Source organism: Mesoplodon mirus (assembly GCF_964341445.2).
Source record: "Mesoplodon mirus genome assembly, chromosome: 4".
Classification (NCBI taxonomy): domain Eukaryota; kingdom Metazoa; phylum Chordata; class Mammalia; order Artiodactyla; family Ziphiidae; genus Mesoplodon; species Mesoplodon mirus.
Genome location: NC_138979.1, coordinates 38,020,119 through 38,046,909, shown reverse-complemented (window position 1 = coordinate 38,046,909; position 26,791 = coordinate 38,020,119). Strand labels below are relative to the sequence as shown.

Below are 26,791 nucleotides of genomic sequence, written 5' to 3'. Positions count from 1 at the left end.
CTACCTGTCTACCTGAATTTCTTTCCATCTCCTCTGCCACTGCTATAGACTAAATCACTCTAGGCTCTCACCCCCACCACTGTAGCAGTCTCCTAGTTGGGCTCATTGCCTTCAGTTTCTCTGCAGTCAAGTGATCTTTGAAATATACAAATCAGATCTTATTACTCTCCCGGGGATCACTGACTTCCAAGGTATTAAGGATAAAGTCCCAAAATACTTAACATGCTGAAGATGCCATGCCCAACCTCCCACCATTCTCTAAGCTCCAGCCACAATGGCCTTTTCCTTCCAGGAGCCCATCCCCACCCCCCAGAGACACCAAGCCTAGCTGTTGCCCAGGGGCTCCCCCATTGACACGCTGTGCCTCCTTGTTTAGAATGGTGGCCTGCCCACATGAGCTTGCCGTACCCTTTGGCCACAGTGCTTTGGGCAACAGGATGCCCTCACTGGGTGCCTCTCCCCATGTCAGTGTCCCCAGTCCTCCTTCTGTTTAACCCCTCCCCTGGCCACCACATGGTTGAGGTCCCAGCATGCTCAACAGTGAGCCAGCCCCATTCAGACACAGGACACTAGCGAGGTGGCTTCTATAGTAGCCGAGGTAAGAGAACAAGGATGTGAACTAGGAAAAGGGCAACAAGAACAGAAGAGACCCGAGAGCAGTCCAGTGACCTGTGACTTCAGGTGGCCTAAATGAAGTGTTAACCCCAAGCCTCATAGCCATACTGTTGAGCCCAGGCTCAAATATGCAGGAAGGCAAATGAAAGTTTGAACCATGATAATAATGCTGGGACCTCAACCATGAAAACCATATGAAAAAAAATGGAGATAATAATCACATGTGCCTCTTGGGATTGTTGTGACAATTAAGTAAGATACTGGAAGTGCTTGGCACAAGTAATAGAACCAAGAGGCACTCAACAGTCAGGGACTATAATTATCATCATGGAAAGCATCTAGTGCTGTGTTTGGCACATTAGGGGGCTCCATAATTGTTTGTTTACTACCACCCCTCTTTTCCCTGAGAGAAGCAGGATCCACATTCCACCAAGTCCCTACCCATTCTTAGGACGTGTAGATTTCAACTCCAGGTCTCTTCATAGATGTGGGTGTGGGCATACTACCCAGCAAGGCAATGTTCATGACCAAAAAGATATGGCTTTCTTCTTATAGGGAGGCTGCCCAGTTTATACCTAATAATAACACAGTCGGTGTAGAGGAATCCTTCCTGAAGATTTACTCATTCGTAAAAAGTTCTCAAGGTACAAAACAACAAGAAAAAAGGTGTTGTCCAAAATGTGGCCTGGCAGAATGAGTCAGAGAGATGGAGACCAGCCGGCCACACCTGTGAATGCTCTCAGCCTCCCTGAAAAGAGCATTCCCAGGAAAGCCACCAAAGGAGGTCAGGAGACAGGAACCCCCAGGGTGGCAGAGAACCAGAGGAGGAATAAAGAACTGGCAGCTCTGGGGACTGAAAAGGGCACAGGGGACAAGGAGGCTTGAGCAGGAGGGCAGAGGCTACAGCACAGAGTGCTGGGGAGGGTAATTGCAGAAGGAAAGCAGGAAATACAACAAGGACAGAAGAAGAAGGCCCCGCTAACTTCCCCTCTGAGCCACTCTGCATGCAGATGAGGGATTCCCCCCACCAGTTCTGCACCAAAACCAGGTCCAGTTCTTCTGACTGCCCTGGGTGACTTGCCCCCTGCCTGCCTCCAGAAACAAGGCTGCCACTCAGGGTGAGGGCCACCATGAAAATGTCTAGGAAGGCTAGACTCACATCCAGGGAAGGACCCTCCATGAGCCACAGGCTGGGGCCCCACGTCTAACGTCAGGGTCTTGCATTTGATTTTAGCAGAGCTTGTTCAAAGGGTATTCCACAGTGGCTGTAGGGAAGAACCAGGTAAGGCTTGGCAGACCCGCTCTCTCGAGCTCCAGAGTGAAAGTTGATGGAAGAAATGCTCAACAGTGGGCCCCGGAGGCACCACCTCTCACTGACCTCAGTCATCCTAGAGGTAAAGTAAAGAGATATGAACAGAGCACATTTCGTAAAAGTCTTCTACCGTCATCAGACAAACAAGGGTTCGATTGAGTAGTACCAGTGGGGCCCGCAGCTACCTGCCTTGGCCTCACCTCATTAGTGTTGGCCCAGGAAGCCAGCCTGGCAACTCCAATTGTTTTTTAGTCCAAGACTCACTCTATTAAGACAAAAGAGAATCCACTCCCTCTATCTGCCCCTGCTTTCTCTGGCAAATATCATCATCTTCATCACCTAGATAAAGAGCCCGTTTTTCTGAGACTTTGTTTTAAACATTCAATCTGGGGCCTTTTGACACCAATTCAAATCTTCAGGTGAGGGCTTCCCTGGTGGCGCAGTGGTTGAGAGTCCACCTGCCGATGCAGGGGACACGGGTTCGTGACCTGGTCCGGGAAGATCCCACATGCCGCGGAGCGGCTAGGCCCGTGAGCCATGGCTGCTGAGCCTGCGCGTCCGGAGCCTGTGCTCCACAATGGGAGAGGCCACAGCAGTGAGAGGCCCGTGTACAGAAAAAAAAAAAAAAAAAAATCTTCGGGTGAAATATACCGCAAAATACCAAATCAACTGTGAGTAGGCTGAGGATCAACTAGGAAGCTGAACTTTGGGCCAAAATAACTATTAAGGACCAGGTCAGCCATTTTCCAGCCACTCTGGGCAGGGAGCCCAGAACAAAGGGGGGAAAAATGCTCATTCAGCTGCTCAACATGGCTAATGTATTCACTTGAAGTAGAAATGTTTGGAGCCTTAATGGAATTAAGTCTCCTTGGCTCCCCTCTGCGCTCCCTTCTTTCCATCCCTTGCTTTCATAAATCTTGGGGGCTCTCTTGTTGATTGGCACAGTTCAGACCCACCAAAAAGAAAGGTCCCTTCATACCTTGAGGGAATTTTCCTGATGCTAACACACTCTCAGGAATTCCACCAAAGCTGGGGAGTAAAGTTTATGCTGTTGTCCTACACCCAACCACAACCAGTGCATACAAAACTCCTGCCAGGAGATGAACCACACCAACGCCAGGTCCACGGTTATCTCCCTGGACCTACCCACTCCTCGTCCTCGGCGCCGTCCCCCTGCTCTCGGGTCTCCACTGCAGCCCCCTCTGAAGACTTTTGGGCCATGATGTTGTCTGTCCAGGATGCCCCCATCTTCCCATCACCAGCAAAATTACACTTGGTCACTGTTCCAGCCTCGAGTTTGGCTAATGAATCTGAAAGAAGTTGAAGGCCTCTCTCCGTGTGGCAGAAACATAGTGGGGGCTGGCCCATTCTGCTGGGGTCCCCTAGGCCTGAGTGTGCTCAGGGAGGCCCTGGATGGGACCCCCAAGGCAATGGATAGGAGAGGTCACCCATAGGTACCATGAGATTGGGCAGCACTCCAGGATCCAAAGTGTCCAGGCTATTGGCTCCAAGGCACTTGCCCAGGGACTTAGGAATAAATCTCAAGGGGTCTTGTCCACGGGGAGGCCAGATGTGGCCTGCTCCATGAACTCAAAGCTGGAGGGGTGGGTAAGCCTCGGACAGGAGGCCAGGAGCCCCCACAGGCCATATAGGAGCATCAGGCCACAGTGAGGGCTGCACTGCTCACCCAGGAAGGGGCCATCGCCTCGAGTTTTCAGCCGTACCCCAGCCCCCAGCTCGAGCTCCACGGCCTCCATCTCTGACTCAGGCATCCAGAATGCCACTGTCTGGTCGGGGGTGAGGCTCTCCGTCAGCGCAAGCAGCTCTGGCTTGTTCACCAGCCCCTTCAGCGCTTCAGGCGTGAGTCTGTCGGTGTTCCCCTTGGCTTCCACCTCTGCAGGCACACAGCACGAGACAGTCATTACCACTGTAATAGCAAGCACTCTAGGAGGGCTTTTTAGGAGCCAGGTGAGGCCTCAGTGTTGTACACGCTCACAACCACCTGAAGGTGGGGGCTCTGAGTTCCCATCCTGCCAGTACTCAAGGAACGCATCACAGAGGAGTTATGGCTATGGGCTCTGGAGCCAGGCTGGCTGGTGCAAATCTGCTTACATGCTGTGTGACCACAGGCAAGTTACTTAACCCCTCTCTGTGCCTGACAAATAAGGATAAAAGAGGTACCTACCTGATGGGACTGACGTGACGTGTGAAAGAAATATCGAATGCACGTAAAGCACTTAGCATGGGGCCTGGCACTCAGCAAGTGTCAATGTTTTTACTATCCCTATTCACAGATGAAAAAACTAAGGCTTAGACAGGTTAAGTAATTTGCCCAACGTTACACAGCTAGTCAGTGGAGGAGGCAGGATTCAAGCCCTTCACACAACTCTGACTTCCCACTGAGACCCCAGTAACCAGGCAGGGTTCTCTCTGGGCTCTCAGGGACTCCCTGGCTGGGGTGGGGTCTGCTGGAGCAAGCAGCAAACTTTGGTGGTCCTCATACTCTCTACTGGCCTGCTCATCCTGGCTCGGGCAGAGCGCAGAGGCTCAGGGAAGGTTCCAACAGCCTGTCACCCGCCTACCCTGAAAGTCCCAAATCTGCTAATCCCAGGGCGGGGCAGCATGGAGCGGGGAGTCCCGGTCCCAGACTAAGAAGTGAGGCCTTGCAGCGCTGAGAGTATGGCAACCCCAGTGCCGTCACTGGCTGCCTTCCCCACACTGATACCCAGACGGCCGCGGGTCCTGAAGACCAGACCATGCTCCATTTGTGGTGTAAAACCTCTGCCAAGCTCCGTCAGGGACGCCTTCTGGGACTCCCTAGACACTTTGCTCAAACAGAGAACTTTCTCCTCAACCCTCACCCTACCCACTGTCCCCCAGACAAGCCACCTCATCTCCTACTTTGCAAGATAACAGAAGCCAGAGGTGGGGCCACCACCTACCTGTCCAGTTACCTAGAACCGCAAGAAACCTCTCCTCCTTCCCATCTGTCTCAGAGGACGAGGTGTCTCCCCTCCTGCCTCAGGCCAGCTCACCTGGGCCCCAGACCCCACCCCCTCCCACCTCCTCCAGGACTTGCCTCTCCTTCTCCTCTCTTGGATCTTTCCTTACCACCTTCCCGCATTCCGGCTCTGGCACCCACTACTCTAGACACTGTTCACCCCCTACCAGTCACTGTGAAGCCACTGGATGCTCCGCAGTCCCAACTTAACTGGGCCTTGGGCACCGCCTGACCCCATTGCTACTCCTCACCCCTGGGCTTCGCTGGGCTTCAGAGACACACACCTGCCCCATCCCGCTCAGACCCCGCCGGCGTTCCCTCCCCTGCTCCTTACAAGGCTCCTTCCCTGTCCACCCCCGTTGTTGCTGTTCCCCAGGACAACTTCCTGGGTGACTCTGTCCACTGGCACAGCTTCAATACGACCCGTGTGTGATGACTCCGAAATAGCTGCTGCCAGCCCAGCCCTCTTCCTGGGTTCTAGAACTGTACCAAGTCCCTAGTGTACATCTACCTCTACCTGGAAGCACCACCACGTGGCTAATGCCATGTGTCCCAAACAGATATCTTCTCCCCAAACCTCCTCCTCCTGCACCCCCATCCCCCAAACCTGGCACCTAAGCCCGAATCCTGGGGTCATCCCTGACTCCCCCATATCCAAACAAACACCAAGGCCATGGTCCCTCCTCTATCTTGAGTCTGCCCAGTCTCTCCATTCTCACTGACCAGTCCTTAATCCTGGGCCTCTCATCTCCCTCCTAGATGCCATCATGGCCTCCTAACAGCCTTCTGGTCTCCAGTCTCTTCACTTCCCCAGGGATTTTAAAAAGCAAATCTGGACTTCCCTGGTGGTGCAGTGGTTAAGAATCCGCCTGCCAATGCAGGGGACATGGGTTCGAGCCCTGGTCCGGGAAGATCCCACATGCCGCGGAGCAACTGAGCCCGCGTGCCACAACTACTGAAGCCCTAGTGCCTAGAGCCTGTGCTTCGCAACAAGAGAAGCCACTGCAATGAGAAGCCCGCGCACCGCAATGAAGAGTAGCCCCCGCTCTCTGCAACTAGAGAAAGCCCGCACGCAGCAACGAAGACCCAACACAGCCAAAAATAAATAAATTTATTTTAAAAAAGAGCAAATCTAATCATATCACTCACCTAACTTAAAACCACTCACGCAGAGCTGCCCTGAACCCTCGACTGAGTGCCCTCTCTGCAGGGCTGCTCTTCACCTGCGGGAGCCCTCAGTTCCCAGAATGCCCTTGGCACCCTGCCCCCTCTCTGAAACACCCTTCCAAGCCCTGGCACCCTGCTGATACCTGCTTGTCTTTCAGGATCCAGTACTGGCATTCCCTCCTCCAGGGCACCTCCCCCAACTGCGCCTCCCTGGGCTCAGAGCCCCCGCTAGGGCTCCAGTCATGGCCTGTCCATCTCCTCTACCAGCCTGAGAATGGCTTGTGTGCAAGTCCAAGTCTTGCTCGTCCCTGAACCCTCAGCATGCAGCTCAGGGTCTGGCACATGGTGGATTCTCATTAAATGTTCAGATACTTAATGAGCAACTGAAAGCATGAATGGATAAAATGATAGAGGGATGATGAGTACCCACTCAACCTCCAAACTTTCTCACACAGGGCAGACAGCAAGGAGGTCCTTCTCCAGCCAAAACTGGGAAGAGGAATAAGATCACAAAGGGTGCAAGAACGAAGTGAGCATTTTGGCAGGAAAATGGAGGCCACCTGGCCTGGGCTCTGCACTAAGGCAGGTTCATGGACGATTCTGCCAGACTGCAGGAGATGGCAGGGGCTGGGAAGGCACCCAGGTCCTCAGCACTGAGGTAGGGCACCGGGGATCCTCTGAGTGAATGGGGGGCAGGAAGAGTCCAGCCAGGGGCCCCTCAGGCCAAACGTGGGCTTCAAGGCCGACCATGCTGAGAAGACACTTTCTAGGGACCAAGAGACCTCTAGAGACAAAGGAAGACCACAGTGTACCAAGGCTCTGAGGGAGAAAGGGCGAAGGGTACCTACTGTAGGATGACATGAGGAAGCCTGTGTTCACCTTCCTGGTGGCGCTGAAGTTGGGCTCGATTTCATTTCCCTTGGGGTCGAACTTACGGCAATGGGCGTGACTAGGCCGGATATACAGCACGTAGTAGCGCTCCTGGGGCCAAGCACAGAGAGAGTGAGGGGCTGCTTCCTTCCCTTCAGCCTCCAACACAACACACACTACCCACGTGCTCTGGTTGCAGCGCCCCCAACCTCACTCTCTACCCCAGAATCCCACCCCACCTCCAAAAGCTATTCAAGCTGGCCACAGGCTCCCACTCCCAATATTCATTCATTCATTCATTCATTCATTCATGTGTTTAGTAGAGCACTTGCCACACATAGTGAACCATGGCTAGACGTCCATGAGAGGGTGGGCTCAGAGCCTGACCCCAGGGCCTCCACATGTCAGAGGCAGAAAGAATATACAGAAAACCATAACCCGAGCACCAAGGAGCCCAAATACCATGAAGCAGGAGCGGAAGCAGCCAAGATGCCATGGAAAGGGCACTGAAATGGAGTTCTGAATGAGGACAGCCACTGTGCCTCTTCCAACAGATGTGAGTCCTGGAGCAAATCACCCCTAGCATCAGTTTCCCCTGTTGCCTGGAGACAACGTGATGTCTGCTTTCAGGCACGTTGTAAGGGTTCAAGGAGCAAGCACAGTATAAAGCATGAAATGTGCTGTAAATGCTCTTTGCCAGCTATCCTAATCAAAACAGGAGACTGACGACACTGTAGATCAACTATACATCAATAAAAATTTAAATAAATAAATATTATAATAACACACACACACAAAACAGGAGATTAAAGAAAAGGAAACCACTTTCTGGGAGGAACAGAGAAGGCAAGGTCTCAGAGTGGGGAGACACCTGCAACTGTGGGATAAGGGTGTAGGAAGAATATTAAGAGCCTGGACAAGTACATAAAATAAAAGTCAAGGTCCTGGGTGGATGTTTGAGCAATGCAGGGCCCTGAGAGGTCTCATGGGAGTCCAGGCTGGGGAAGCAAGTGGGGGATCAGCCTTGAGTTGGCATTTGGAGTTTGCATTTTATGTGGTAGACTAGAAGGAATCCTGAAAGGTTTTTGAACAGCAGCGAGACCCTGAGAGATGTCTTTCAGGAGACAAGCTGGCAACAGGGCAGGAATGGGCGCTGGGTGCAGCCAGAAGGCAGGAGAAGGGGTGCAAGGTTTAGTCAGGACAGGCTGAGTTCCTGAGGGCCCATGTGAGGTGAGCAGACATGGAAAGAGGAAGGGAGGGGAGGGGGAAATGGTCAAGGGAGGAGGCCTGCAGGACTAGGCATTACTCACCTGGGGGAGAGGGGAGGGGAGACAGTGGAGGTTTGCAGGCTGGTGGTCGGGGGCGTCTAGTGCACTCTCATTAGGAAAGAAGGAGTTGGAGAAGGCAAGTTTGGAGAGGGGCTGGAGAACACCCTGCCTGTGGAGGACGGCCGAGGCAGGCCAGCTCCACTCAGCTACTGCTGGGCTCTCCTGGGCAGGCTGGCTAGGGCTCCAGACTGCTGTGCTCAGCCTGCTGACCTGCGTGCTAAGGAGGGGAGGGTGCAGCAAAGCATCTCTTGACCTGAAACTAGTGCTGAGCAGGAGCCGAGGGTGTTCACATGGGGTGTGGGTGAAAAAACAGCTGTGTGTAGCCCCAGGCCTCTGGCCTGCCTCAAGAAGGGATTTAATGAGCTCGGTTCTACAGATCAAGGAGATAAGGTGGTCAGCACATCTGGGTGGGGTTATTGGCGGGGGGTGGGGGGTGGGGGGTGGGTGGAGATTTAGAATTGGTGCTCAGGAAAGAAACACTGGCTAGTACAGGATGGAGAATGCCAGGTGTGTCCATGGACATCTGAGATGGGCAGGCGATAAAGGGCATAACCCCAGGAGGCTGAGAGGACAAGAGGAGAAGGGCATGGACATGGGAACCGAAGCCCCGGGCAACGTGGACTTCACACTCAGGCTGGAAACAAAGGTCCAGAACTCAGCAACCCTCCTCCCACCTCAACGTTCTCACACCCCTACATACGTGGAGGTCCAGGTCCACACCAGTGACCTGCTTTATAAAAATCCAACATTCCAAAACACCCAGCCACACAGTGATATTACAAGATGTGCAAGGGGGGCTTCCCTGCTGGCGCAGTGGTTGAGAGTCCGCCTGCCAATGCAGGGGACACGGGTTCGTGCCCCGGTCTGGGAAGATCCCACGTGCCGCGGAACGGCTGGGCCCACGAGCCATGGCCGCTGAGCTTGCACGTCCGGCGCTTGTGCTCCGCAATGGGAGAGGCCACAACAGTGAGAGGCCCGCGAACCGAAAAAAAAAAAAAAAAAAAAAGATGTGCAAGGGAATTCCCTGGTGGTCCCATGGTTAGGACTCCGCGCTTCCACTGCAGGGAGTCAGGGTTCGATCCTTGGTCAGGGAATTAAGATCCTTCAAGCCTCGCAGTTCAGCCAAAAAGAAAAGAAAGAAAAAAAAAAGATGTGTAAACCCATACTAAGATATTTACCACTTGGCAAATGCAGTCACTTCAAGGCGCCTTCTAACAGTAAACTCCAACAGTGCATTTAAAGTAATTCAATTTTAAACAATTCAAAGTACACACGACTTCCCAGCTACAGAGCTGGTACCCCTAAAGGGGAAGGTCACTGTTGACCTTGCACCCACATAGGCAGATAACTTCACTCTGACCTTGTCCATCAGATCCGGAGGCAGTAGGAACCACCAGGCCAGAGGACAGGAGCTGGGCCTTCAGCCCCAAAATAAAGAGCCACTCATCCTGCCTACCCAGCAAGCTTCCCAGCACTCTAAATTTGTTCCATCAGAAGGTGACAGGACCTCTTCAGAAGGGAGGCCTTCCAGCCCACTCAGAGCCCACAGCCTGAGTCCTAAACCACTCACCTCACCCTTTCCTGCTCTCAGCCCTCCCAGTCCTGGCCCCAAACACATCCCTTGGGTTTAGGGCCTGGTCTGTCTTCTCGGCAAGAACCCAGGCCCTCCCATCGCACCCAGCACAGCCCTAACTGATCTCTTCCATCTGTCGCCCCTTTTGGCTGCTAATCTCCCAACCAACCTCCCCCACCTGCCCTGTGAGCCCCTCAAGGAAAGAGCTGGATCCCAAGTCTTGGCACTGGCAGAGCCAAGCAGAGAGATGCTTTGGTGGGTGAGGATCCTGAAGCCAGTGCCCTGCGGGTGCCCCCAGGGAAACATCCTCACCTTCTTGCCATGGGCATCCAAGATGCTGTGCCGAGATACATCGACCAGTTCTCCTTCCAGCAGGACGCCATTCCCCCTAAGGATGAGAGAGAATGAGGGCTCAACTGGTTCTGTCAGTCCTCAGGCAAGAACCACAAGTGCAGTGGGCCAGGTCAGGGTCTGCACTAGGACAGAATCAAGTCCCAGGTGTGTCTCCCATTTACCTGGTCCCTGGGCAGGCCCAGTATGATGCAGCCCCTTTCTCTGGGCTCCCACACTGGGCCTCCACTCCTCTGAGGGTCCCAAAGGCTGCGGCACCATCGGAGGGTAAGAATGAACATTGACAGGCTGCAAGACTGAGCATGGCCCCTCCTGCAGGGGGTTACTGTAACCAGAGCCTCAGTCTTCTTATCCACCAAATGGGAGAGTAATAGCCACCTTACTCTGCTTCTATGACAATGACATACGATCATGTATATGAAGGCGCTTTGTAAACTATTAAGTGTTTACTAAATATAAAGGACTTTTTTTTAACATCTTTATTGGAGTATAATTGCTTTACAATGGTGTGTTAGTTTCTGCTGTATAACAAAGTGAATCAGCTATATGCATACATATATCCCCATATCCCCTCCCTCTTGAGTCTCCCTCCCACCCTCCTTATCTCACACCTCTAGGTGGTCGCAAAGCACAAAGCTGATCTCCCTGTGCTATCCAGCTGCTTCCCACTAGCTATCTGTTATACATTTGGTAGTGCATATATGTCAATGCTACTCTCTCACTTTGTCCCAGCTTACCCTTCCCCCTCCCCGTGTCCTCCAGTCCATTCTCTACATCTGTGTCTTTATTCCTGTCCTGCCCTTAGGTTCATCAGAACCATTTTTTTGGGGTGGGGGGATTCCATATATTTGTTTTTCTCTTTCTGACTTACTTCACTCTGTATGACAGACTCTGGGTCCATCCACCTCACTACAAATAACTCAATTTCGTTTCTTTTTATGGCTGAGTAATATTCCATTGTATATATGTGCCACATCTTCTTTATCCATTCATCTGTCGATGGACACTTAGGTTGCTTCCATGACCTGGCTATTGTAAATTGTGCTGCAATGAACATTGTGGTGCATGACTCTTTTTTTTTTTTTTTTTTTTAAATTTATTTATTTTTGGCTGTGTTGGGTCTTCATTGCTGCGCGCAGACTTTCTCTAGTTGCAGGGGGCAGGGGTTACTCTTTGTTGTGGTGCGCCAGCTTCTCATTGTGGTGGCTTCTCTTGTTGCAGAGCACGGGCTCTAGGTGCGCGGGCTTCAGTAGTTGTGGCACGCGGGCTCAGTAGTTGTGGCTCAGAGGCTCTAGAGCGCAGGCTCAGTAGCTCTGGCGCACCGGCTTAGTTGCTCCACGGTATGTGGGATCTTCCCAGACCAGGGCTCAAACCTGTGTCTCCTGCATTGGTAGGCGGATTCTTAACCACTGCACCACCAGGGAAGCCCCATGACTCTTTTTTTTTTTTTTTTTTTTTTTTTGCGGTACGCGGGCCTCTTACTGTTGTGGCCTCTCCCGTTGCGGAGCACAGGCTCCGGATGCGCAGGCCCAGCGGCCATGGCTCACGGGCCCAGCCGCTCCGCGGCATATGGGATCCTCCCAGACCGGGGCACGAACCCGTATCCCCTGCATCGGCAGGCGGACTCTCAACCACTGCGCCACCAGGGAGGCCCCCATGACTCTTTTTGAATTATGGTTTTCTCAGGGTATATGCCCAGTAGTGAGATTGCTGGGTCATATGGTAATTCTTTTTTAGTTTTTCAAGGAACATCCTTACTGTTCTCCGTAGTGGCTGTATCAATTTACATTCCCACCAACAGGGCAAGAGGGTTCCCTTTTCTCCACACCCTCTCCAGCATTTATTGTTTGTAGATTTTTTTTTTTTTTTTTTTCTGTACGCGGGCCTCTCACTGTTGTGGCCTCTCCCGTTGCGGAGCACAGGCTCCGGACGCGCAGGCCCAGCGGCCATGGCTCACGGGCCCAGCCGCTCCGTGGCATGTGGGATCTTCCCGGACCGGGGCACGAACCCGTGTCCCCTAGCATCAGCAGGCGGACTCTCAACCACTGTGCCACCAGGGAAGCCCTGTTTATAGATTTTTTGATGATGGCCATTCTGACCGGCGGACTTTACTTTTATATTTCACCAAATTTTTGTTGGGGGGGCGGGGTATAGGCTGCTATAAAGTATCTTCCCTCTGCACCTGTTTTAAAGCACTTTCATATTCCTGTTCTCATTCGTATCCACTTTAGAAGTGGAGAAACCCAGACTCAGAAGTTTCGTGACGAGCCCAAGATCGCAGGGTCCCTTACTGAGAGGAACTGGACCCCCGCTTCCCAATTCTAGTTTTCATAAAAGCAGAACCTGGGGACTTTCTTTTCTGGAACCACGGAAATGGGAGAGGGGTGGGGGCAGCTGAAGGGATGGGGATGAAAAGTGAAAACTCCCTGGACCTTACTTGCCCCTACCGCCCCCCGCCCCTTACGCCCTTCATTCTTTAGTGTTTGTAATTGCAAATGGAATGGTCCATTCTTTCTCATGACCTCGGCGTCCTTGATGGCAGGGCCTGGCCCTCCGGATCCAACACGCCCTCCAGACAGGCCCTGCCCCTCCCCCAGCCCTGCCAGGCCAACTCCCACCCGCTGTTGCCGTCCAGCAGGACACTGTCCCTTCCGGAGCGGTGTGCAGCCTGTGCAAAGGCCTGAAGGCAAGGCAGCGGGGTGAAGCTTAGAGTCATCGGGGTGGGGTTGAGACAAAGGCTGACGTGAAGTAAGCACCGCCTTTTGAGCCCTGCTTGGGAGTCGGGACCGACCCTCGGTGAGCTTTACGCCGATCAGTGTCTCAGAGGGGTGCGCTCCCAGGGGAGCGCAGGGAGGAGCGGTCTGGAGGCCAGGGAGGTCTTTGGCGAGCCCCGCCTTTCCTCCCAACCGCACCCGACCCCGCTAACGCACCCCCTCCCCCTGCCAACCAGGGAGCCCGGATTCAAAGCTGAGCCTCGGGAGCCAACGGAGGCCCGGCCCGGGAGGCGGTGGGGAGACGCGGGCGGAGCCTACCCCTGGTGGGCGGCGGGGTCCCAGACCCCGGGCAGCCGCGCGCTCTGAACCGCCTTGTTCCGGAGGGCGCTGTCGTGATAGATGCGGCTCATTCTCCCCACGGCCGCGGCGCCCTCAAGGCCTGGCGCAAGAAGCCTGGACGCGGGGCTGGGGGCACCGCGAGGTGGGGTACAGCGAGGGGAAGCGCCGGGAGGAAGCGCGGAGATGAGCAATTCCCTGCTGCAGATCCGGGAGCTGCGCGGCCCGGCCCCGGGCGTTCCCGCGCGGGATTTAAAGGGGCCGAGCCCCATTCCTGCCCGCGGGACCTTGCTTGGAGGGAGGTGGGCTTCCCTGAAGACCCGGCTGGGACCTTAGCCCCGGGGGTGGGGGTGGGGAAGGGAGCCACTCCCTTCTCTTTCTCTCCCTCTTCCTTGTTACTAGTAGGAGACCCCTGCCCCACACACGCACAAAGGGGAAATTGAGGCCCAGAGAGCCTATAGGGTCAGCTCTGAAAGGATGAGTTTCCAGAGAGCAGGAACGGGAAAAAGGGAACAGCCCTCAGGGAGGGCAGGGTGCTAAGTACAGAGCTGCTCTTTATGCCCGCGCGCGAGGTCGCACAGTGGCTGAGGGAGGGGTTCCAGGGATCTGTAAAGAAGGAGCCTGGTCTTGGGTGTCAAGATCTACCGCCTAACAAGGTTGGAATCCCAGCTGTGTGAGCTTGGGCAAGTTCCTCAACCTCTCTGAGCCCGTGCTTCCTCCTCTGTAAAACGGGGTCAGTATCAGAGGGGTTGTAAGGATTTAATAAACTCACTCTAGAAAGGAGCATTGCCCCTCGCCGTCTTCCCGCACAGTTCTTGGACCCCTTCCCAGCTCCCTACTGCCCTTTGCCCAAGTATATAACAGTCTAGGGATGCATTTCCCAAGCCCGGGTGCAGGGATCTGTTTTGACCCCGGTATTGTTGAGAGCCTTGGTTCTTTTGTTTGACTCCTCTGTGGCAAGCCCTGGGGCAGGTGGGCCCATTCATGGAGTCGAAGTGTAGCCTCTGGGGGAGACTTCAAAGGGGAGGTGACCAGGTTAGATACCTGGGGGCCCAAACTGAGCTGTCAGTGGTAGAAGAAGCACCCCCTCCACCCACACATTATGACTTTTGTGCATTTTTGGCATTTTTGTTTTCAAGGGCTCCCTCCTCCATAAAAAAAGTCTTTAAATTATATTTTATGACTGGGTTGACATAAAGATGAATATATTAATATATATTAAGACATTTTCTTTGGCCTAAAAATTCTTTTTTTCTTCTGATTTTAAAAGAAATTAATATATTTTCCTGTGCCTTAGGCATGGTGTCAAATGGATTAGTCAGCCCCACCCCTATCTGGCCTACCTGGCTGCTCCCTAAATTCTAAGAAGGAAGGATGTAGAAGACCCTCTGGGCAGAACTGTCCTTTGGCTCTGTCTCTTCAAAATTCCCCAGGCTGATATAAGGAACTCTCATAACTCAATAGAAAAAGAAAAAAAAAAAAACACGATAAAAAAAAATGGGCAAAGGAACTGAATAGACGTACAGAAGACATACAGATGACCAACAGGTATATGAAAAGCTGCTCAGCATCATTAATCATCAGGGAAAACCTCACACCTGTTAAAATGACTATTATCAAAAAAACAAAAGGTAAGTGTTAGCAGGGATATGGAGAAAAGGGAACACTTGTACAACATTGATGGGAGTGTAAATTAGTACAGCCACTATGAAAAACACTATGGAAGTTTCTCAAGAAATTAAAAATAGAACCACCAAATGATCCAGCAATTTCACTTCTGGGTATATGTCCAAGGGAATTGAAATCAGGATGTCAAAGGGATATCTGCACTCCCATGGTCCTTTCACAATAGTCAAGACATAGAAGCAAACTAAATGTCCATCAGTGGATGAATGGAAAAAGAAAATGTGGTATATGCGTACAATGGAATATTATTCAGGCTTAAAAAAAGAAGGAAACCCTGCCAATCTGCAAAAACATGGATGAACCTGGAAGTGAAAGAAGCCAGACACAAAAAGACAAATACTGCATGATCTCATTTACATGAGGAATCTAAAATAGTCCAACTAGTAGAAGCAGAGAGTAGAATGGCTGCCAGGGGCTGGGGGCGAGAAATGCACAGGTAGTAGTCAAAGGGCACAGAATTTCAGGTGTACAAGATGAATAAGACCTAGACATCTGTATAGTAGAGTGCCTGTAGCTAACAATATTGTATTATATACTTAAACGTTTACTAAGAGGACAGTTCTTATGTTAAGTGTTCTTACACACACACACACACACACAATAATAATAAAGAAAGAAAGAAGGCTTGGGACTTCCCTAGTGGGGCAGAGTTTAAGACTCTGCACTTCCAGTGCAGGGGGACCGGGTTCGATCCCTGGTCAGGGAACTAGATCCCACATGCCACAACTAAGAGTTCACATGCTGCAACTGAGGAGCCCACCTGCCACAACTAAGAGTTCACATGCTGCAACTGAGGAGCCCACCTGCCACAACTAAGATCCAGAGCAACCAAAGAAATAAATAAAGTATTAAAAAAAAAGAAGTCTTGAAGAAACTTTCAGAAATGATAAATTTGTTTACAGCATAGATTGTAGTGATGGTTTCATGGGTGTGTACTTATCTCCAAACTCATCAAGTTGAATATATTAAAAACGTACAGCTTTTTGGGACTTCCCTGGTGGCGCAGTGGTTAAGAATCCGCCTGCCAATGCAGGGGACACAGGTTCGAGCCCTGGTCCAGGAAGATCCCACATGCCGCGGAGCAACTAAGCCCGTGCACCACAACTAATGAGCCTGCGCTCTAGAGCCCGCAAGCCACAATTACTGAGCCCATGTGCCACAACTACTGAAGACTGCATGCCTAGAGCCCGTTCTCTGCAGCAAGAGAAGCCAGCGCAATGAGAAGCCTGTGCACCACAACAAAGAGTAGCCCCCACTCACTGCAACTAGAAAAAGCTGCGCGCAGCAGTGAAGACCCAATGCAGCCAAAAATAAATAAATAAATAAATAAATTTATTAAAAAACAACAAAAACAAGCCAAAATACTCCCCAGGCTGGTCACAGCCTCATGGCCAGCACGCCCCCCTCCTCCTTCCCCATTCTGTGTCATCTTCCCCCTCAGATGGCTCCAAATCTTCACTTCCTTTAATTGCAGTCACTAGCCATACGTGGCTATTGACATTTAAATTTTAATTAATTAAACCTAAATAAAATTTAAAGTTCAGTTCTAAAGTCTCACTAGCCACATTTCAAGAGCTCGAAAGCTAGCAACATGTGGCCAGTGGCTACCAGTTTAGACAGTGCCGAGAAGAACCTTTCCATCATTGCAGAAAGTTCTATCAGACTGCACTGCTGTAAATCCTTTCTTAAAAAGAGTAATCTGCTTATTGGGCTCTGTGACTTCACCCCATCAGCACAATTGGCCAACCAGGCACCAGCAAGACAGGCAACTAAAAAGAACAAGAAAACTTTTTTTTTTAAGGTTTTGATATTTGTTTCCTAAAAAAGCATCAATCATCATGGGGAAAAAAACAGAACTTTATTGTACTTTCTTACACCTATTTGTGGATTATTGATGTCTCTACATTAAATTATAAACCATGAGGTACAACATGGAGAGAGTTAAAGCTTCCTCAGTTCCATGGTCCCTTTTAAGGATGGAGTTGAAGGTGTCTTGAACAATGTTCACGTGGGCATTTGGTTTTGTAAAATTTTCATAGGTAAGGCAGTTTTGGTGCAGTCAGTTAAGACCACTATCTTATTTTGTCCAAATTCTCCTTTGCCTCATGTTAGATGATGTTGGAATGAACCTGAGCGAAGGAAAGCTGACAAGAGATACATTTAGTTTGGGTCTCACAGAATAGATTTATGTGGTCTGTAGTCCTTCCCACCTATAATTCAGTTTTCACCAGCCGTCCTGGTGTTGGAGTGACCTACCACCCTCTGTGATGGCTTATCTGTTGTAGGTCACAAAGTGGGTGACACAGAAGAGCATGGCAAGGGGTCACATCACAGGAGAAACGTGCCCTGCAGTGCCCAGTGCCTGGACTGTGTGGGGAGTGTAGGAGAAACAAGGTGTGAAACTAAGGAGCCGGAAGCTGTTATGAAGAAAATTCTTCCGCCTACCAGACAGGTAAAACTGTAAGCAGAGGATTTGGTTCTTGTTAACTCTAGTCAAGGGAATTCCCTGGTGGTCCAGTGGTGAGGACTCCATGCTTTCACTGCCAGGGGCCTGGGTTTAGTCTCCGGTTGGGGAACTAAGATCCTGCATGCCGCACGACCAAAAAAAAAAAAAAAAAAGCCTAATCAAAATGAAAGCAGTTTCAGGATTGTTCTCACTAAAGTTGTGCATGTAATTATAAACACACCAACTTATTTTTCTCTTTTGATGGAAAGCAAAATAGAATTTATCAGGATTTCTGTCAGGCACGAATACATAACAGTAAAAAAAAAACAGGAGCAGGCATGCATGTGGACTCTTAGCTTTTATGCATCAGATCATATCTTAGCATATCTGACACATCTTGTCCTGATAAATTTTGGTGGTTTCAGAAGAAATAGTGTGCTAAATTGCCACCAATGCAGTGAAATAGCCTGAAGAAAACACACATACACACCACAGAGCAAAAGATGCAAAACAAAGGAAGCACTCAAGAGAGAAAGCATAACATAAAACATGATGCCAGAATGAGAACTAAACCTATCCATCACATTACATCAATACATGCAAATGGAGTAAACCTAGTTTGGAAAGAAAATCTGTGATGTGCCTTTGTAGCAAACATCTCTTAATGCCATATCTGAGTCTCTTGGCTTCCAGTGCCTTTGACCTATCCTGTCCTAGGCTCTCCGTAGTGACCCACCTCCTCTTGGGCTCCAACTGACTTCACGCAGAAACAATCCCCCACACCTCATCTCAAGGGCACACTGCACCACTTGCCCCCAAAGATAATTGGTCCCAAGGGTGGTCCTTAAAAGAAGACTTTCAGGACAGGATTGTGAAATTGGATTACCTATATTGTTCTGACAGCAGTAGGGACACTATTGCTAGTGGTAAGTGGGTGGTGATAACTCTTGGCATGAAGTGGCATCAGAATGACTAAGGTTTTCATCTGTGGTTAATTGGGGGGAGGTGCAGGCAGAAGGTGAAATTGAGCTGGAAAATGGAATGTAGCATTTGATTGTATGGAGGCAATAATTATAAGAAATGTAGAGTAGGCTAGCTTTTAGTAACAGCATAAGAAACTTTGCAGAAAAGAAAATGATAGGCTTAGAGTAGCTAACAGCCAACTTAAGATACACGAAAGCCAGGGGAGTTTCATGGCAGTTTTTAAGGAGACTCTCATCTTCTGCAGCTTCAGGGCAAACTGCTAAAAGTCAGGCTCAGCAGCTGATTGTAAGGGGGACAGAGCTGCCAAAGGAGGCTGAATGTGCAGGTTTGATAATCTCCTGTCAATCTCAGGGCCCTGCTCCGAATAGCATGGGACCCTGGGATGAGGACATTGGGCGGATGAGCATGAAAACCTTGATCCCCTAAACCACAAATTCCCCTAAACTCTCCTGGCCAGCAGAAACAGTCCCTCCCCTAATGTGGAGACAGTGCAAAGACCTCATTGGAAGCAGATGCCTTGCAAAATGTCATTTGCTTTTCTTAAGATCTGCGTCCTTCACCACTCATTGCCTCCAGGCCCATAATCAGAATCAGGACTCACCACAACCTGAGCAGGAGGGTACAGTCCCTCCTCCCAGAGGCTCAGCTTACATACCCAAGGAATTGCAGGACCTGGTCAACATGTGCCACCTGGAACAAAGGGAAGCCACATGGCAGTGGATCTGAGGTGATCGACCGGGGACAGGGGAGAGTGGAACATAAGGCTCAGTTGGAGAGAATGTATTGACATGGGACATTCACCTGCCACGTGGCCTTCAATATTCTAGCAAGGATGCCTGGAGCTGATCTCAACTGTGTGTGGAGATGGCTACGAAACTTGTATATGACAGTGAGGTAGCGATGCCAGAACCTCCTTGACACAATGTTGAGAAAGTGATCACAAGGCTCAGGGAGAGTGGACTGTAAGAGGGATTTACTATGTAAGACCTGAGAACCCACCATCTGACTAGGGGTGGGAAGTCCCAGAGGCACTGAGGAAGGACAGGGCCACTGGTATCTTTGAGATGCCCCGTGGGGTTGATGGGAGTAGATAAGTAGGTACTACCCTGGAACTAGACTCTCAAATAGAAGTCTTTTCAGAGATGTGTGGCTGGCCACCACGTTGAAGGGAATCCTGAGACTAAGGAATTTTTTTCTCACAAAAATGGAGGTCCCATGTTGTAGTAAAGCAGCTAGGTTGGATGGGGGCAGCTGAAGCAGATCTGAGTGGTGGTGCTTGCGCTGGACCTTTCACCCCACCTGTCTCTGGGGCCTTTGGCCGCTTGTTCCATTCTAGCTGTTGCTGTGATGACAAACCGTGTGTGCTTCAACTCACTTCATGTGGGTACAACCCAACAGTGCCTCAGATGTCCCTGTGTCACTTGTCTCCCCCTCTTGCCCTGGGGCATCCTTATTGAGGTTGAAACACAAGACACTAGGGCCCTCTGGGCACCAGGGCTTGTACAACCCTAAGTGCAGAGGAGTGAACACCTGTGGAGAGAACCTTTGACCAATGGGGGACAGAAGCTGGCAGATAAATTCTTCCTCCTTTCTCTCCCTGTTCAGACTGTGATGAAATATAGTTAAAAGGGCTTTCTGGAGGACTTCCCTGGTGGTCCAGTGGTTAAGACTCTGCCCTTCCAATGCAGGGGGCACAGGTTCGATCCCTGGTTGGGGAACTAAGATCCCACATGCCGCTTGCCCCCCCCCAAAAAAAAAGGAAAGAAAGAAAGGGCTTCTTGGAAGATGGGCCCATAAGACCAGACAAGCACTCCCTCTTAATTCCAAGTGGTGACCAGTTGAGTAATGCACCCTTAGATTTGCTCTCCCTCTTTCCCTGCTCCTCAGTTCTTTCCTCTGGCTTCCCTGGGATTGCACCCCCTCATTAAGTAATGGCAAGGAAGATTTTTGTCTCGGGCTCTGCCTTTTGAGGAACCCAAGCTAATACAATCACATACAAAAATTCTCTGAAACAAAGTGAGCCAGAAAGATAAATGCAAAAGGACTTGGCAAAGACCAAGTAGAAATATGCAAACCAAAATGGAAGAGGCACACTTTTAATATTAATAATGGACAAGGTTGAACTTAACAGAAAAGGCATTAAATCATATATATTTTAATTATTTAATTATTTATTTATTTATTTTATGGTTGGGTCTTCATTGCTGCGCATGGGCTTTCTCTAGTTGCTGCGAGCCGGGGCTCCTCTTCTTTGCGGTGCGCGGGCTTCTCTTGTTGTGGAGCACAGGCTCTAGGCGCACGGGCTTCAGTAGTTGCAGCACGTTGGCTCAGTAGCTGTGGTGCACGGGCTTCAGTAGTTGGTGGCTCACGGGCTCTAGAGCACAGGCTCAGTAGTCATGGCGCACAGGTGTAGTTGCTCCTCGGCACGTGGGATCTTCCCAGACCAGGGATCGAACCCGTGTCCCCTGCATTGGCAGGCGGATTCTTAACCACTGCAATACCCGGGAAGCCCCTAAATCAGATTTTTAAACTGGGAACTTCATAGTGCTAAATGTTACAATCCACAAAGAAACTAAATGAAGATAATGTTAATATGTCAAATAAAGTAGGATTAAAATTCAAAAATTAAAAGCTATAGGAGGAAACGCAAATTAAAAGCACAATGAGATCCCACTTCACACCCATTAGGATGGCTATTATATAAAAACAAAAACAGAATTAACCAATGTTGGCAAGAATGTAGAGGAATTGGGGCCTTTGTGCATTGCTGGTGGGAATGCAAAATGGCGCAGCTGCTGTGGAAAACAGTATGGAAGTTCCTCCAAAAACTAAAAATAGTACTACTGTATGATCCAGCAATTCTACTTCTGAGTATTTATCCAAAAGAATTGAAACAGGATCTTAAAGAGATATTTACACACCCATGTTCATAGCAGCATTATTCACAAGAGCAAAAAGGTAGAAACAACCCAAATGTTCATCAGTGGATGAGTGAATAAACAAAATGTGGTATTTACATACAATAGAGTATTTATTCAGCCTTACAAAGGAAGGAAATGCTAACACACGCTACAACATGGATAAACCTTGAAGACTCTATGCTAAGTGAAATAAGCCAAACACAGAAGGACAAATATTACATGATTCCACTTATATGAGGTGCCTAGAGTACAGGCATACCTCATTTTGCACTTCACTTTATTGTGTTTTTTTACAAGTTGAAGGCTGGTGGCAACCCTGCATCAAGCAAGTCTATTGGCACCATTTTTCCAACAGCATTTGCTCACTTCCTGTCTCTGTGTCACATTTTGGTAATTCTCACAATATTTCAAACTTTTCCATTATTATTTTATTTGTTATGGTGATCTGTGATCTTTGATATTACTATTGTAATTGTTTTGGGGTGCCATGAACCATGCCCATATAAGACGAAAACTTAATAAATGTTAGGTTGGTGGGAACAGCTCAACCAACTGGCCGTTCCCCATCTCTCTCTCTCTCCTCAGGCCTCCATATTCCCTAACATACAACAATATTAATAACCCTACAATGGCCCCTAAGTGTTCAAGTGAAAGGAAGAGTCCCACATCTCTCACTTTGAATCAAAAGCTAGAAATTAGGCTTAGTGAGGAAGGCATGTCGAAGCTGAGACAAGCTAAAAGCTAGGACTCTTGCACCAAATAGTTAGCCAAATTGTGAATTCAAAGGAAAAGTTCTTGAAGGAAATTAAAAGGGCTACTCTAGCGAACAAATGAATAATAAGAAAGGGAAACAACCTTATTGCTGATATGGAGAAAATTTGAGTGGTTTGGATAGAAGATCAAACCAGTCACAACATTCCCTCAGGCCAAAGTCTAATCCAGAGCAAGGCCCTAACTCTCTTCAATTCTCTGAAGGCTGAGAGAGGTGAGGAAGCTGCAAAGAAATTTGAACCTAGAAGAGGTTCGTTTATGAGGTTTAGAGAAAGAGACATCTCCGTAACATAAAGGTGAAGCAGCAAGTGCTGATTTAGAAGCTGCAGCAAGTTACCCAGAAGATCTAGCTAAACTAATTAATGAAGGTGGTTACACTAAATAACAGATTCTCAGTGTACATGAAACAGCCTTATACTGGAAGAAGGTACCCTCTAGGACATTTGTAGCTAGAGAGAAGTCAATGCCTGGTTTCAAAGTTTCAAAAGACAGGCTGACTCTTGTTAAGGGCTAATACAGCTGGTGACTTTAAGTTGAAGCCAATGCTCATTTACCATTACATAAATCCTAGGGACTTAAGAATTATGCTAAATCTACTCTGCCTGTGTTATAAATGGAACAGGAAAGCCTGGATGACAGCATATCTGTTTCCAACATGGTATACTGAATATTTTAAGCCCACTTTTGAGAACTACTGCTTAGAAAAAAAAAGATTCTTTTCAAAATATTACTGCTCATTGACAATGCATCTGGTCATCTAAGAGCTGTGTTGGAGATGTACAATGAGATTAGTGTTGTTTTCATCCTGCTAACACAGCATCCATTCTGCAGCCCATGGATCAACGAGTAATTTTGATTTTCAAGGCTTGTCATTAAGAAACATATTTCATAAGGCTATAACTGCCATAGAGGGTGATTCCTCTGGTCTGTGCAAAGTTAATTGAAAACCTTCTGGAAAGGATTCCCCATTCTAGATGCCCTTATTCATGATTCATGGGAAAAGGTCAAAATATCAACATTAACAGGAGTTTGGAAGAAGTTGATTCCAGCCCTCATGGATGACTTTGAGTTCAAAACTTCAGTGGAGGAAGTAACTGAAGATATAGTGGAAACAGCAAGAGAACCAGAATTAGAAGTGGAGCCTGAAGATGTGACTGAATTGCTGCAACCTCATGATAAAACTTTAACAGATGAGGAGCTACTTTTTATGGATGAACAAAGAAAGTGGTTTCCTGATATAGAATCTACTCCTGGTGAAGATGCTGTGAAGATTGTTGAAATGACAACAAAGGATTTAGAATATTACATAAACTTAGTTGATAAAGCAGGAGCAGGGCTTGAGAGGATTGACTCCAATTTTGAAAAAAGTTCTACTGTGGGTAAAATGCTATCCAATAGCATTGCCTGCTACAGAGAAAACATTTGTGAAAGGGAGAGTCAATCAACGCAGCAAACTTCACTGTTATCTTCTTTTAGAAGTTGTCACAGCCTTCCAGCCTTCAGCAGCCACCACCCTGATCAGTCAGCAGACATTAACATTGAGGCAAGACCCTCCACCAGCAAAAAAGATTAGGACTTGCTGAAGGCTCGGGTGATGGTTAGCTTTTTTTAGAAATAAAGTATTTTTTAATTAAGGTAAGTACATTGGTTTTTTTAGACATCAAACTATTGCACACTTAACATAGTGTAAACATAACTTTTATACGCACTGGAAAACCAAAAAAAATCATGTGACTCACTTTACTGCGCTATTCGCTTTATTGTGGTGGTCTGGAACTGAACATGCAATATCTCTGAGCGTGCCTATAGTCAAATTCATAGAGACAGAAAATAGAATTGTGGTTCCCAGGGGCTGGGGGGAGGGAGGAAGAGGAAGCTGTCGTTTAATGGGTATAAAGTTTCAGTCTGGGAAAATGAAAGAGTTCTGGAGACGGATGAGTCACAGCAATGTGAATGTATTTAATGCTACTGAATTGTACACTTAAAAATGGTTAAGATGGTAAATTTTATGTTATTATATATTTTACCACAGTAAGAAAAAACAAAAAAGTCAACATACACTGTAGAAAATATGATAAGCAAAAAGAAACTATTTTTAGAAATTGCACTAAGGGGGAAAAAAAGAAACAAATTGAGTCTATATCTAAGATGATATATGTAAATTAAAAAAACAAACACATACATGCTCCAACACTGGATGTCTTAGTTTGCTGGGATGCCATAATAAAATACCATAGATGGGGTAGCTTAAACAACAGAAATTTATTTCCTCACAGTTCTGAAGCTAGAAGTCTGAGATCAAGGTGTCAGCAGGATTGGTTTCTTTTGAGGCCTCTTTCCTTAACTTCTAGATGGCAGTCTTCTCCCTGTATCTTCACATGTTCTTTTCTCTGTCCACATACATATCTGTGTCCAAATTTTCTCTTCTTTTTTTTTTTTTTTTTTTGTGGTACATGGGCCTCTCACTGCTGTGGCCTCTCCCGTTGTGGAGCACAGGCTCCGGACGCACAGGCCCAGCGGCCATGGCTCACGGGCGCAGCCGCTCCGCGGCATGTGGGATCTTCCTGGACCAGGCACGAACCCACGTCCCCTGCATCAGCAGGCGGACTCTCAACCACTGCGCCACCAGGGAAGCCCTCAAATTTTCTCTTCTTAAAAGGACACCAGTCATATTGGATTAAGGCCAATCCTAAAAGACCTTGTTTTAACTTAATTACCTCTTTAAAGACCTGACCTCCAAATACTGCTCATTCTGAGGTTCTAGGGGTTAGGACTTCAATGTAGGAACTTTGGTGGGAACACAATTCAGACCATAATACTGTATGTTATTTGATGACACATGCATAACCAAGGACACATAGTTAAATACATTAGTGGGTACCAGGGGACGAGGGTGGGGGAAGAGTAGAGCTGGAATGGGAGTGGAAATGGTGCATGAAGGGGAAATGTCATTTAAAAATGTTTGTGTGTGTGCACAGGTGTGCATGTATGTGTGTGTATTAGATATACAATAGAAATGGGAGACTTTAATTTACCTCTCTCAGCCCAGAATAAATGAAAAAGACAAAAATTATTTGTTAATATCCTAGTACAGTATCTTGCTATGAGTATGCTTTACCATTTTTTTCTTCATCCTTATTTACCAGTTTTTAATTTTTTCTCTCCAAAAATCATTCTTTGAATATATTTATTAGTTCTAGCATTTTCCTGTTTTCTAATTCATTATTTTATCTTTTCAGCTTTACGAATTCCTTCCTTTTTTTTTTTAATTATTTATTTTATTTACTTATTTTTGGCTGCATTGGGTCTTCGTTGCTGCGCAAGGGCTTTTTTCAGTTGTGGCGAGCGGGGGCTACTCTTCGTCACGGTGCGCGGGCTTCTTATTGTGGTGGTTTCTCTTGTTGTGGAGCATGGGCTCTAGGCACGCAGGCTTCAGTAGCTGCGGCATGTGGCCTCAGTAGTTGTGGCTCACGGGTTCTAGAGCGCAGGCTCAGTAGTTGTGGCGCATGGGCTTAGTTGTGCTGCGCCATGTGGGATCTTCCCGGACCAGGGCTCGAACCTGTGTCCCCTGCATTGGCAGGTGGATTCTCAACCACTGAGCCACCAGGGAAGCCCCGTTTTTGTTTTTGTTTTTTTACATTTATTTTTCTGTTTTTTTTAAATGTCCTGAATTGAATGTTAAGTCCATTTATTTTCATTCTATCTGGTTTAGCAGTCTCAGTTTATAAGGTTGTAAATTTTCCAAGCTCTAACACCCTTAGGCCTTGCCATCTTCCTGATGCCCTTGAGATAGAGGGTGAAAAGTGCCCCCCGCACCCATCAAGAGCCCCAGATTTCTGTCCTCTTCATAGTTTTGAGAAATATTCCTTTCTTGGTACTCTCAAAGGGACTTGCCTATTTTCCCTCCACATAGCATATGCCTCAAGATTCTTAGGCTTCCCCAAAATAAAATCTCAAGGAAGGCAACTTTACACATTCATGTGTGACCCCACAATCCCATGGTGAGGGTGTAGGTGGACATATAAAACACCAGTATATGATAAAGGTGCCATTACAACTTAGCAGAGAAGAGACAGACAGGTCGATAAATGGTATCAGGACAATTGAATACCAATAAAGATTAAAATTTTTGAATACTGTAAAAATACCAGAAGAAAACATAGAAAAAAAGTCTAATAATTTCAGTGTGGGATAGCTTTTCTAAACAAAACCTAAAGTCTCAGCCATAAAAGAAAAGACTGATAAATTTGGCTCTTTGAATTTTAGAATTTCTGCACTGACATGCCAATGACATGAAAAAAGGGGTGGGGAAACATTGTTCTAGATATATAAATCGCTTGTGAACATGTTAAAAGATGCTCAACCTCATTCATAATTAAAGATATGCCAATAAAAACACTGAGTGGGGTTGAACATCTTTTAACATGGTTTTTTTAATCATTTTTTTGAAATTTATTTTATTTTTTTAATATTTAACATGTTTTATGAACAGTTTATATTTATATTTTCTATGAAAGCTGATTTTTGCTTTCATCCATATTTTCCCCCAGTTTGTTAAAGATCAGGACATTTGATAATACAAACTTGGCTATAACATAGATAAAGAGACACTCACATACATTTCTGGGGAAAATATGTGTGTGAATTGGTGCAACTTTTTTGAAAGGACACTTGACAATGCTATTAAAACTACAAACATATAGATCTTAAAAGTTC

At 48.1% G+C, this 26,791-nt stretch overlaps 1 protein-coding gene across 1 annotated transcript; it reads right to left on the bottom strand.

Annotated features, from left to right (window-relative positions):
- Positions 1-1,211: 1,211 nt before the first annotated feature.
- On the bottom strand, positions 1,212-13,491 carry ARPIN (actin related protein 2/3 complex inhibitor). Its single transcript, XM_082619621.1, has 6 exons — positions 13,250-13,491; positions 10,179-10,254; positions 6,944-7,076; positions 3,615-3,821; positions 3,074-3,237; positions 1,212-2,003 (listed from the first exon to the last, which is right to left on the bottom strand). Exons 1-6 carry the CDS (start codon positions 13,339-13,341, stop codon positions 1,995-1,997), a joined length of 681 nt encoding a protein of 226 aa, XP_082475747.1. The 5' UTR covers positions 13,342-13,491; the 3' UTR covers positions 1,212-1,994.
- Positions 13,492-26,791: the final 13,300 nt, after the last annotated feature.